This window comes from Hippocampus comes, unplaced genomic scaffold (assembly GCF_001891065.2).
Source record: "Hippocampus comes isolate QL1 unplaced genomic scaffold, H_comes_QL1_v1.1 scaffold397, whole genome shotgun sequence".
NCBI classification, from domain to species: domain Eukaryota; kingdom Metazoa; phylum Chordata; class Actinopteri; order Syngnathiformes; family Syngnathidae; genus Hippocampus; species Hippocampus comes.
Window position 1 is genome coordinate 122,245 of NW_017804968.1, and position 13,534 is coordinate 135,778.

The following is a 13,534-nucleotide window of genomic DNA, read 5'->3' on the forward strand; positions in this document are numbered from 1 at the left end:
CTTGCTGACAATTGCTCGTGATCACTTCCAGGAAAGCAAAGTGCTTAAATGATCCACTTCCAAAGTACAAAGACCAGCAAATTCGGAGGAGATTTAGGAAGGAGGAAAAAAAACAAAAAACAAAAAAAACAACGGATCAATAGCCAATGGCTGAAGACCAGCAAATTCGGAGGACATTTAGGAAGGAGGAAAAAAAAACAAAACAAAAAAAACAACGGATCAATAGCCAATGGCTCCTAAACTCGAAAAAGTTCCACATTAGGATACTCATAAGTCAAGGAACAAATGCTTGTCTTGTTTAATTTGAAAAGGCCACATGGGAAGACTCTACTGTGGTACTTGGAAACGTGCACAGGGCACTTGTTTGTCTCACGCCCCTCTCTGCATTTTTTTTTTGTGGCCTTGAATACCTCTCTGATCACAAGATTTCCATCTGGGTCATGTGTTGAAACTAAATAAGAGGCCCGGGGACGGACATACGGCGACCAGAGTGCAAGACCAAAGTGTGCATATTCTAATCCAATTAAAAAAAAAAAAAGAATAATTCCATTCATCTTGGCGTGCGGAAAGTTTTCAAAAGCTGCGATTCACAACTTGGTGACGGACTATTTGCCACCAAACAGGGAGTCGCTTCTAAGTGGAATGCAATTACCTAACTGGATCAACAAACTGCGTCTTGCTTCCGACTGGCTAGATCTCACCAATACGAAGTACAGCGACAGCGATTGATGATTAAAAAAAACTATCCAATTGCTCCGGTTCGGTTATCTATACCAGCAATTTATAGTGACGGGTAAAACAAGGAAATGCTCATCCACTCAATGGCAGAGGGTACGTAATAAACCTGTCCATCCAGTTTTGTGTGACCTCACAGCACATCAACAAACAAAAATGTCACAACTGATCTTGTTGCAATTTACAAACATCCTCAGTGTGACATCTGGGACCGTTTAGCTAAACACAAGGCTATTACTGTATTCTGTTGGGTCAATAGCAACGGGTGGTTAGAGGACACACAGGTTCATTGTCCGGCATTTAACTGTACTGCCTGTCAATGTAAGGTGCTGGCTTTGATAAATGAATAAAAGATAGTTTATTATTTGTAGTAAATAAATATTTTTGAACACATTTAAATAGCTAGCTATGCCTAAAATCCAAAAATGAATATTTTTGGATAGTCCAACTGACATCGCCACTTTAGAGTGCTTCGTTGTCAGCAGTGGGTGCTTGCACGAGACCAAGTAGCATCGCTTATTCTAAGTCGAAGAAATGAAATTTGATTGACAGGTGAGTGGATGTGGTTTCACATCATTCAGCATAAACACACCCAGTGCTCAAAAGCGAAGAGAATGGCGAGTTTGTTCACAATTTTCAAGTCTCATTTCATTAACCATTCAAATTTGACAGCCGTGTCAATCACACTCTTCTTTGTCATTTGTCAAATTTGAAAGACATTTATCTTCATTTTAAAAGGACCTTAGGGAATAGTGGACAATCTCCCCAAGCTCATTTGGTGATTTACAATGTTTATTTTGTTTTGTCACTTAAAAATTGACAAGTTACTAAATTTGTAGTCAGTCATTCATTTCCGGTCAGTGAAATATGACGTCATGTCGTCGCATGTGATTAAGTCAAATCAATTTCACCTGCATTCGGTTTAACTAAACGCTATTCACAATTCGAAGGACGCCAAATCTATTACATTTAACATTTGGTTACTTTTTAGGAAGAAAATTTAATCGTGATTACACCACTTTTATCTTTGGTGCCGTACGCGTGGACAGCGTGGTTCGTTTAAGCTACTAGCCGGAGCAAGTCCATTAAAAAAAAAGTGTGGGTGCGTGTGGGGGTGGTCTCTAAACTCAAACAAGCTTTTAAAGTGCGTATATGAGGAGACACTGACTGACCTTGTTGTCTGGTTTCCATGGCCAACTTCCACTCGAGGTGCCACGCAACACGTCACGGTGTCAGCAGGAGCTTGGCACCGGTGCCAGGGTCAGTTCGTGGCCGCCGTCTCTTCTGCTTTGACTGCTTGTCACGAGATCTGGCAACCGAAAGTGGGCGGTACGCAGGATATGCGCAAGCCAATGAGCGCACGCGCCGCTGACACCTACGTCGCAGTGTTTTATTTCTGGGTACGTTTTTGAGAGTGGGGACGTCTTTCGTTTGTTTTGTTTCAATATTCAGTTTATAATACTCCGTTAACACTACTCATGTCCTCTTAAAAAGATTCTACTGTGTTTTCATGCTGGTACTTTGGACAACGACGAGTGTCGGACATATTTGTGCGTGGCTGTGGTGCTCTGCTGCCCTCTGCTGACTCCTACTGTAATCACAGCTGTATTCAACAAGCTGTTGGGTTTGTTGCATCATCAAAATTACTGTTTTATTGCCGCAACATAAGAAGAAAAAGTACACAACATGACGACTTTGTTCATAGGAACAGTTTCAGCATGATATATTACCTCTTTGGGCAAGTTCATTTGTGTTTATAATGTAGAAAAAAAGGTAAATATCTGAAAAGCTTCAGGTAAATTTTGAAAGGAACTTGAGAGGCAGAATTTGAGGAAATATTCCGAATTTTAAACTTTCAATGACAATTAGAAGGAAGGGTAATTTAATGCGAATGCACGACATTCAAGCATGAATACAAACATTTTGTTTTTTTATGAGCAGACATCCACCTACTATAGTACAAATAAAAGTCATGGCATTTCAACAGGTCAATTGTGCAACAAGTTTAACACTCTCTATTCAGAGCCAACTTCCAATTTTGTTTTGTCACTTTATTCCTGTATATTCCATTTAATTGCCGTGGCAAAATTGCAACTTTGAAATTTCCCAGACGTTCCATTTAAACTCCGATGATTATCTTCGCTGTCTCTCTTACGCGTACATGTTGTCCCCCTGCCCCCCCCCCCCAAAAAAAAGAAGAAGAAAAAGCACACACGCTCTTTAATTCTGAGGAAGTTTATTTTGGAAGAGTGTAATTTTTTTTTCTGACACCAACTCATCCAAAGGCTTCCCGTGGAATGCCAGGATTTTTTTTTTTCCATAGCCGCCGTTTTTGGAAACAATACAATTATTAAAACAACAGTTTTGTCTTTCCTTCCTGAGAAACTGATGCGGAGTGCATAGAAATGAAGAGGAAAAATAAGAATAATAAATTAAAAGAAAGGTGAACACAAAGCAGGACAACTTTGGGAGAGGACCGAGCATGGCTATCGTATACAGAAGGAATACGTTATTTCGCTGCTGGTGGAAGTCGCTATATTCCGATGGTTTTAAAGCATAATATTTTTTTTACAGTATACAGGCACTGCCTTACTTATAAACATTTCGGATATACAAATAATTCTGTTAGTTCAGACTTTTTATAAACTCTCCGGCGGCGAAATTTAGAGTCTGGTGACGTCAGTGTCGTGTGCCGCAATCTGCCAGGCAACACCGAATTCGACTGGAAGAGACACAGCGCAATTATTAGCAAATAAGAGCCGCTCATGTCGTAAACTGAGATTATAAACCTGTGAATATTATTGTATTCATCACGCGTACGTGTGTGTTAAAGTAACAATTGTATGACAGTTTAAAATACCGATAGCATGTCGACGTCTACAGCATTTTACATTGTGTTAGCATTGAGCTAACGGAAGTGTTAGGCGAAATTATTTTTACAGTTAACTTCAATTGAGCGTGACAAACCAACAAGCAAAACAGCCTGAAGTGTTTTGCCTCTTATGTGGAGAATTGCGAGCAAAGTCTTCTTTTTGTTTCTTCAAAGCGATGTTCTACAATAGTCTCCCATTTAGTGAAAGCAAGAGAGGCGCTGAAGAAATACTTTCGAAAAGTGCGTTTTAATACTGTCGGTTGAAGTGTGTTTTTAAGTTTAAATGTGTTGAAAGTGTCGGGGTGTGGACCTTTTTTTTTCATAGGGTCAGTATCTTTATTTTCCTAATTTTTTTTTGCAGTGGAATTACTTGCATCAATGAGACAATCTTTTATTTGCAACAAATAACTCTGGCCAACTTCAAGTCCCAATAAAGTGAAAGCAAACTATAAATCTCTGTTTTCAGCTATTTAGGTCAAACTCAGTCATACTTGCGCACTTTGCTGGAATTCTTTGAATTCATAAAGGAGTGCAGACGGTTTAACCCTCATTTATACCTTTCGGAACAAGAATAATATCTTTGAACAAAAACGCACAAATCACTCGGAGCCACGTTTCGAACAAGTGGTACAGTTTGGTTTCGGTTGGATCAGGTTTGGACCGGTAGAGCTTGATTTGCACCCGCCGCGTATTTTTCCTCTTTTGCGATAAAAGTCAGCAATGGCGCGATTGTCGGATGCCCCCCCGCGAGATTATCTTTAGCGATTATCCTGTGATTTTTCCACCCCCGACATGCTCGGAAAATGGCCGAAGCTGACAATCGTAAATGTTAAACCCGCTCAACATGAGCATTTTCTTTCTCTTCAATTCATAGTCAACAAGCGGATTATTTTGTGGTGTGCGGTGTGATTGGCAAAGCAATCGACATACTGCTCTGTGTTCAAATGAGCTTCAGGCATTGTACCGCAACTGTGGGAAAATCGTACCACACTGAACGGAACCAATTTCCATGTATCACATAAACACAGACATCAACTCTTGGCATAACGTACCTTCCTATCTTCCCAGGCCCCAGTCCACATTCCAAACGGAACCAAACTGCTCCTCAGGGGAAACGCGCTCCTCAACAGCGTCCTGCCTTGGCGACGTTTGGCACTGATAACCAGACTGTATACTACTTTGATGTTTGGCTTCTTATCTTTTTTTTTCCATGTATCTCATAAACACAGACATCAACTCTTGGCATAACATACCTTCCTATCTTCCCAGGCCCCAGTCCACATTCCGGTGCTTCATCTCTCCTGGAGAATACAGCAAGAACCGCTTCTGTGTTGAAGAACAAGCCGTGAAGACAAGCACAAATAAAAAGGAAAGCTGCGCTTCATGTAGAACGGAGTTAAGCCTTATTCCTCATGATCCTCAGTCAATTTTTAAATAATCTCGTCCTTTCCCCGTCCGACTCGTCGCCAGTGCCGAGCCCCGTCCACAAGTCTTGTATCCAAACGCATCTCACCTTCGATGGGGCAACTGTCATCACCCTCAGGCCGCCATCGCCGTGGAGGGAGGAAGCTAGTGTCATACTGCTTCAAAAAAAAAAGAAAAAAACCAAAACAACGAAAAATAGTTTTTATTGATGGATGAGCCAGTTGTTTGCGTCCTCCAGATCAGTGTCCAGCTCTTCGTCCTCATCCAGGGGCTCGGGGGTCCGGAGCTCGAGCTCCCGCAGGAAGTCGGGCGTGTAGGCGGGCGGCTGGGCGTCCGACTTGAGGCCGATTTTCTTCTTGGTCAGGTGGAACTGGTCCCGGATGAAGTTGTAGAATTCGTATTCGTAGCGCATACGATGGTAGAGCACTTGCAGCGCCTCCAGAGTGGGCGTGTGTTTGCGTACCGTGCCCGTCATGTTGCCCATCTTCCTGTGGTCTACATACAAACACACTTGGTCACTTTTTGATAAGAACTTACACATGTAATTTTTATTTATTTTTTTGTCAGCCAAACTTTAGAGTGTAAAGTGGAAGTCGGGACACTCGTACGTCAAGGTCGCACTGTCCTGAGGAAGACATTGGCCTACCAGGGCTTTTATAGATGTTGATCACCCCCGTAAAGTAGTGTGGGAGGAGCCTCTCCAACAGGAGCAACACATCTTCCAGCTCCTCCAAGATGCCCACCAGCAGGTAGTTCTCCAATACATTCTGTTTGGCCCGCTCCAGAGCCCACGGACCCGGCTCTCTGATCGACGGAGCAACAAAATACGTCAGACCAGCTGTGCCTGCCAAGACACAATTGAGGCTCTTGAGAAAGCACATACCTGCATTTCGGGTGCTGCCCGCAAAAGTATGGGATGATGTAGAAGACTCGGGGGTTGGAGCACTCCGGGTAATTCTCCAGAATGCACACGTTTATGTCCTGGAAAAAAAAAATAAAAACATCGAATGAGCACGAGTTGTCGCTGGCTGATAAAAAACCGAATGAAGTTTATGTGGGATGTGAGCAGCTTTCGGGTCTCCTTCAAACCAGCCAAAGTGAACTGTACTAACTCATTCCGTCCGCTAGAGGGAGCGCTGCACCAACGCCTGCTTCCAGAGCAATCAATTCAATTTCACCCGAGGTACACTTTGGCCCCGAGAAGCGGCGAAGGACCACACGCCGATGAAAAAGATGTAAATGATTACATAAATAAGAGTCGTGAACCTTCAACCACCCCGGCAGCGTGCGCGTAGCGATTAAAATCAGGCACACGGTTGTAAAAGCAGCAAGCCACTGTGTGACAAAATGGAGATGCGGTTCTCCATTTAAGAAGAAGTAACGGAATTTTTTTTAGGTTAATCCCAGTGAACTGAGGCAAGAGCTCTATTAAACAATAAAAATAAGACTATATATATCGAGGAGCGTGAAGCTATCGAACAATTTCAGCCTTCTCGTATCCACCTGATAATTCTATAGAATAATAATTCATTTGGAGAAACTTTTTAATTTCGACATCACACACCGGCTGCCCGTTTCCATGCCTGTCGCGCCGAAGAGACGACGTCATCGGAAAAGCGAAACGACATTGAAAGTGTGATGAATAAGATTCATGCTACCGATGAGCGGGCAATGGCCGGAATGAAACGGGGCCATTTGTCAACGCCAAAACCAAGACTAACATAGTCCATCACCCAGATTACAGACAGGCAGACTGGCCTCAACCTTGGAGCGGGAGACGAACGCAAGGCTAAATTGGTCACCACGATGGTGGATTTTTTGTGGTCTTTTCATTCACTGACACTATTTTTTTGTTTTGTTTTTACAATTAACAATAGCTAACTTAATCTTCTGCATGCATGATTAAGAGCTGACTGTAAAGGGACGCACATTCAGAACAGGACAATTTGACTGGAAGATGTTGGTTATTTTTACACTTGTATGTAGGTACTGTACTAGAATTTTTTTCCCTCGAAGCTCAATTGTGCAGCCAGGAGGTATGAAATCCCTTTCAGGTGCTTGGGCGAAGACTTTTTTTCCGGTCGGGATGAAGGAATTCCTCAGGAAGAGGAACGATTGCTACTGTCAAATAGAAGTGCCAGGTGGTTGTGCGAGGATTATCTTCTTTCATGTTTCCCGCCCCACCATGTGGAACTCCCTTTAGCCCATGACTTCCATGGAGAAAAGGCAAAGGGGGGAAAATCTTTTGAGATTCAAATGCTATTTTAAAATACTCAATTTTCTTTGAAAAAAGTTGATTGCCACGCCTAGTTGAAGTTTACTGTCAACACAAATATATACAATTTGTGCGGCAGCACGGTGAGGGTTCGATTCCGGCTCCGGCCTTCCTGTGTGGCGTTTGCATGTTCTCCCCGTGCCTGTGCGGGTTTTCTCCGGGTACTCCGGTTTCCTCCCACATTTCAAAAACATGCACGGGGGGGGGGTTTGGGAACACTCTAAATTGTGCCTAGGTGTGACTGTGAGCGCAGATGGTTGTTTGTCTTTGTATGCCCCGCGATTGGCTGGCGACCAGTTCAGGGTGTACCCTGCCAACTGCCTGATGACAGCTGGGAAAGGCTCCAGCACGCCCGCGACCCTCGTGAGGATAAGCGGATCAAAAATGGATCTCAATTGTTGCTCATATGACTCATATGGCCCATATCCAGGAAGTTTGCGGACTTTGTGACTGCTCATACTTGTCGTGCTGCACCCTACTTTTGAGGAATCCACTCAAGGCTCATTTTCTATACAGCCATGCACGTCAGCGGTGCACGCGCTCACGCGCAAGTCATTAGTATTTGTGGGAGAGTACCAGTGTGCACACTCGGGCTCATTGTCACTATTCTCTGTGTGGATTAGGCCCACTGAAAAGTCTTTCAAAGTGGAGCAAAACAGGCGCTAATCTGTCAAAAAGCCTCTCGTTGCACTTCATGGAAATGCGAGCGTGTGAACTAAACAAGCAGGGAGCAAAGGGGTACATTCGTTTGGATTGCTGTAAATGTAAAAAAAAAATGTATATATATATTTTTAATCTGAATATTACAACATTATTCCCTTATGAAAATTGTTTTCATCGTATTACAGCCTTTTTTTTTTTTTGCAAAACCATTATCTATTATTGTGACCACTTATTAAAAAAAAAAAAGCAGGTTTTTACATATAGCGGGTGTGTCTGGAAGATATCCCCGCTCTCTACAGTAAATGGGCGTTCACTGTATACTGATGACATAAACGCACAACACAACACTCAGTCGAGTTCGGACCCGTGCCAATGCAAAACAAACCGCATTTGGATGAGTCCCAGATTTTCGGATTGGGCTCCAGAGCCAAAGTTAATCAATTCACCTTCGGGTCTTACGACAGCTCGAATCCCTTTTTGTGTTTGGCTGGTAACAAACAAACAAGGCGCCTTGTCTGGGTTGGTTTGTTGATATGCTTATGCGGCAGGTCCTACCGGGCGGTGTGTGCACAATATGCATTCAAACGTTGTGCACATACGTTGGGAGGGGGGGGGGGGGTGTGGAGGGTGGGGGGGGGGGGGGGGGGGGGGGGGGGGGGGGGGGGGGGGGGGGGGGGGCAGGGCGACCGCAGGAATGTCTCGGGGAACTCGCACGTTGGGTGCCGTTGGGCCAGCTGACAGCCTCTTTCGATGACACCTCTTGGCGTGATGCAGAAAGCGGTCTGGATTCTTGGCACGTGCCCTCAAGGACACTTCATATGCGGGATTAGTTTGGATAGCGACACTGATTAAGGAATGGACGCTGAAAAAATTTTTTCGATTACCTCTCATATGCCACTGCTAACGCTCTCACGCCACACACACAACTGAAATGTCTCACCAGAGCCGCTAAAATGCATTTACACGCACTACTGAAAGAATCAGACCCAATTCAAATTATCTCACAACAACCACTGCAGACCCTCATAGGCATTACTGAAACATTCTCATACACTACTGAAACTCACTCACTCTCACACACACACACTCTCACACACACACACACACACACACACACACACACACGCACATGCGCGCACACACACACACACACACACACACACACACACACACACACACACACACACACACACACACACAACTGACACGTTCCACTATATGAAAGCATTTGAGGATCATGTGTAGTACCTTTTAAGTAATGTGTGAGAGGATAAGAGCATTTTACTCGTGTGCTAAGAGTGTTTTGCTTTTATGTGAGAACACTTGACTCGGGTGGAAGAGTTTCAGAATGTGTTCAAAACAATTCAGTAGTGTCTGATAGTATAGTATGATGAAATCAGTTGTGCTTGTGAGAGTTTCAGTAGCATTTGTGTGCAAGCACAGTGTGTGTGTGTGTGTTGTGAGCAGAATTTTTGTGTGGTGTCTGGATAGTGTTTCAGAAACTTGTGCGAGTGTGTTTAATGCATGTGTGTGAGAGAGAGAGAGAGAGAGAGAGTGAGCATTTCATTTGCGGGTTCCATTGTTGAGTATGGCTAAGAAAGAGTGGTTCAGCAGTGCATGTGAGAGTATTTCAGTAGTTTGTGAGTGAAAACCACCAATCGTGTGTGCGAACGGGGGGAAAAAAAACAATCAGTAGTGAGTGTTTCAGTCGTGGTGTGAGAGGTGATCCAGAATTCTGGCACGGACAGCTTTCCGCTTGCGAGCACTTCCTTACTTACAAGAGGGATTATATCGCATCTATGTGACAAATGTCATCCACAGGTAAGCCGGTCTGCAACAACAGGACCTTCACCTTTACCCTTTTCAAATGTAGCAAGCCCCCCCCCGCTGGTTTGCATACTTCAATAACTCGACTCACATGGTCCGAAACTGCGGGGAGACAAGCGGCGCAACGCTCAATTACTGCCAGTCAGACTCAAGCCAGGATGACATTGTGTCAGCCTCTCATTACAGCTTGAGCTTCCACAGTATTTTTATCATCCCATAATATTATGCCGCTAACCGCGGTAGGAGTCGCAAAGTCATTTCTGACACGTGGTCACTAAAACAGAAGTCGTGATACTTAACGGGAGCGTCTTGGGTCATGATGTAGCTCAATCATGTTTTCGATCTCGGTGTCTGCTTCAGCAGCATGAAACGACACCCCAAAAAAAAAAAATAATAATAATCTAAACGCGATTCTGCCACAGCGCCGTGGTTGGCAATGTCCGTCTGAGCGGCAGAGAGGGAACGTACCAGATATCGCTCGTCGTCGGTCATCTGGGGGGTGCGGATGAGGTGGTTCTGCTCGCCCCTCCAGTCGCCGAAGCGACGGAAGAAGTAGTTGGACAGGAAGCGGTTGATGGGGTCGCGGATGATGTTGATGTAGACGGGCTCCTCGATCTTAAACCTGACAAAGGCGAGGTTCCAAACGGAAGTGAGTAGCGGTTAAGAGGCGAGTACGGCTTAAGTGTGTTTATTCACCTGGTAAAGTTGAGGAAGTGAACATGACGCGTGTAGAGGAACGGCTGAGGGATATTACTGATGTTCTTCATTAGATCCACCTGAGGATAAAGAAGGAAAAAAAAACATATGAAAAACTCTGCAAGAAATAATTGTTGGAAAAAAAAAAAGAAAGAAAAGATGACCTGACAGATAAGGACCAATTAGCTTAGCTCTGAGCTAATGGAAGCTAAGCGAAACCACATGCATCCCCCCACTAATAAGGGGCTTTATGAAAGACCAACACACACATGCGCTTTTCTAAACTGAAAAAGTGACATCATAAATGATGAATCAAATCGAGCGGATAATTGTAATTTGCTCTCAGGACTGACTTCAGTGCAGTCAAACCCTTGAGGGCTTCATCACCGCTCCATCGCCGTTAGCTTCCTCTCACGATATTCATCGCCGCTCTTTTATTTTTTTTATGATTCATTTCAAGTTTGGGTTCTCCTGAGCATATATTTTCTCTGTTTAACAATTTATTATTTTTTTTGCGAGAAGCAGCTTGGAAAATTAGCGTGACAACAGACTGCAAAAAAAATGGGGTTCCACTATTTTTTCACTTAATATCGTGTCAACTCCCACGAAACAGGACGTAGCCTGAACATTAATACTCATTTAACAATTATAGGTCTTATTTTTAGCAAGGAATACATTTTTTGTTGTTGTTGTTTCAGTTACGGGAGAACCATCACCCCTATTTTACAACAAAAAATGGTACCCGCCAATTGTGTTGGGTGAACCAGGAAGTGCTAAGATGCCACTTAACACGGCCAGATAAAACATAATTGTGGCGTGACATGAATTTGATCACTTTTATTAGAAGAATTGAGCGTCACTTCCGTCATGATAAAACGACACCATGAGCTACTTAATGAGGGGAAAAAATAATGGTTCGGTCCCGGCGACCTCCACCAATCAGGAAGTAGCCTGCTAACTCAGGCAAGGACAAAACGCAAGTAAACATTTTGTCGGAAAAACAATTTTCTGTCATGACTGAATTATTCCTCCACCTGTTCCAGAGATAAAAGGATATAATCCGGTCTTTCATGCTCTGTTTTATAATTGCTGGATGGATCTTTGTACACGGTTCAACCTTGGCTGAGGTCTGCACCGCCGAGTGCCACTCAAACTCTCTTCCTCTTCCCTTGACTGTGAATGAAAGAACCTCCTGAAGGCTTTCAAGGTCTGCATGGAGCGCGCAACTCGTGGCAGCCAAAGCAAACGTGAAATATGGCAGTGATGTCATCGGCTGCACAAACGCCAACTGGGGGGGGGGGGGTTATGCAATCTGACAGACGCATCCTTCACATAGACCCTTTACACATACTTGACTCAATCTTTACTGTTATCTCCTTCACACGTGTACAGTGAGAAATTGTTCCCCCTCCTCCGAAGTTCTTATCCACTTTGGGCACCATTTTAGCAACCAGGTATTTTTGTTGAACTAGAATAATAATAATAATAATAATAATGCATCATGAGGGTAATTGCTGATGTGTTCAATGGAAAAATGCTAACGTGACTAGTTAAAAAGAATACAAATTTAAGTCCGGAACACACTGTGGGTGATGCTGCCGGATGAGAGTAAGCCGCACATCAAGTGACTGAGCACAACCAGTGCGCTACAACAGAAAAAAAACCGTGACCCTGAATTGGGTTTTTGAGGCTCGGTTGAACCGTAAAAACATAGCGTGATTGCCAAAGATAAAGCGGATTGCCCCCCTCGCACCCTCCCCCCCCACCAAAAAAAAAGTGGTGTGGATATTTTGAGAGGCCGTTGACAAATTCACAGATTGCATTTACACATTTCAGTGACAGAGACTCGGCTCGTTTTTTCTTTCCAGCCCCAAGTTTAAAAAAAAACTGATTATAAATATGGTTAACTATTATTATAAATCAGAGTGTTATATGCTCAAAATCAGGATTTTTTTTTTTTTTTTTTTTTTTTTTTGCGAAAGCTCCTCTGTATTATTGATCGGCTGGACCGTTGTGACGACAATCAATGCAGATTCAAATTTTGAATCACTGCCACAGAACCAGTGGCCGACGACAGTTTGGAGAGACTAAGCAGGCAAGTAGTGCACTCAAATGCAAATTTCCCAGATATAAAAATATATTCATACGCCACAAATGTTGATGAATCTCCTGTGACCGATCACATTAGATTAAATGTACTTCCTGTCGGAGCCGGTGAGCGAGTGGATGTCGAGCATGTGGAAGTTTCCAACATATAAAGAGCACTTTTCAAACACCAACAATCCAGTACGGGCATCCACAGCAATGGCACCACTCGCGCCATCAGCCGTTTTTTCCCCCCCAAAACGCAGCCAATTTTGGCTTTTATGGCCGTCTCGTTTGGCGCGAAAAGCTAATATTCCGGCTTTTAAACCTGAATGAGTCCTTCTTATGGGCAGCGGCGTTCTGTGAAGGGCGGCGTTTATCGGGCAGACTGCTTGAATGCGCTGCTCTTATAAACGGGCAGTTATGTCATAGCAGTGGCAATATGTATCCTTGTTTATGTACACAAGGGTCTTAATCTTGGGCCTCAGTCAGCTTTGGGCTTCTCACCTTGCCACTGGGTACATTTCCACTTGCTCTGATTCGACTTTTGGGCCGAGGACAGTCAAAGCTATCGTATTATTTTAATCCCTCTTCCTGGGTTACACTCGAGCTCCGTCTGTATCAACTCCATATTGCGTCCAAACCAAATAGCCCCAAAGTTAACCCCCGCCGCGCCGGCCACCGACGTAAAGTGCTCCTTGTAAAGCGTTCCCTTCCCAGGGGTCAATGAGTCGACACGAGGCACGTTTGGCAGCGAGTGTTTGTGGGTTTTTCTGACCGAGCCCAAAGGCCGTCTGGCCAGACGGCCCCTCTTTCACCAAGGAGAGAAAAAACGCGGAGAGATTCCAAGCATACCTGCACCCCCCGCCCCTCCGTTCCTCCTGCGCCCCGTGGCGTCCTCGCAGGACTCATGAAGGGGAAAAAGGGGAAGCGGAGGTGAAGTGGGGGTGGGGTGG

At 44.1% G+C, this 13,534-nt stretch overlaps 2 protein-coding genes across 7 annotated transcripts in view; both read right to left on the minus strand.

Moving 5' to 3' along the window:
* tpd52l1 (tpd52 like 1) overlaps positions 1–2,050 on the minus strand; it is a 6,982-nt gene extending 4,932 nt beyond the window's left edge. For 2 of the 6 annotated variants that reach the window (XM_019889984.1, XM_019889973.1), the window contains exon 1: positions 1,908–2,048. In XM_019889984.1, coding sequence (XP_019745543.1) covers positions 1,908–1,926 — 19 coding nt within the window. In that variant the 5' untranslated portion in view covers positions 1,927–2,048. Of the gene's footprint in view, positions 1–1,907 lie in introns of all 6 variants that reach the window. The other 4 variants (XM_019890021.1, XM_019889994.1, XM_019890003.1 and 1 more) reach the window with 4 other exon arrangements.
* Positions 2,051–4,697: 2,647 nt separating this feature from the next.
* LOC109528024 (uronyl 2-sulfotransferase) overlaps positions 4,698–13,534 on the minus strand; it is a 34,364-nt gene continuing 25,527 nt past the window's right edge. The window contains exons 4-8 of the mRNA XM_019890295.1: positions 10,494–10,573; positions 10,266–10,419; positions 5,916–6,013; positions 5,679–5,836; positions 4,698–5,527 (exon numbers count right to left, since the gene is read on the minus strand). Coding sequence (XP_019745854.1) covers positions 5,235–5,527; positions 5,679–5,836; positions 5,916–6,013; positions 10,266–10,419; positions 10,494–10,573 — 783 coding nt within the window. The 3' untranslated portion in view covers positions 4,698–5,234. The remainder of the gene's footprint in view (positions 5,528–5,678; positions 5,837–5,915; positions 6,014–10,265; positions 10,420–10,493; positions 10,574–13,534) is intronic.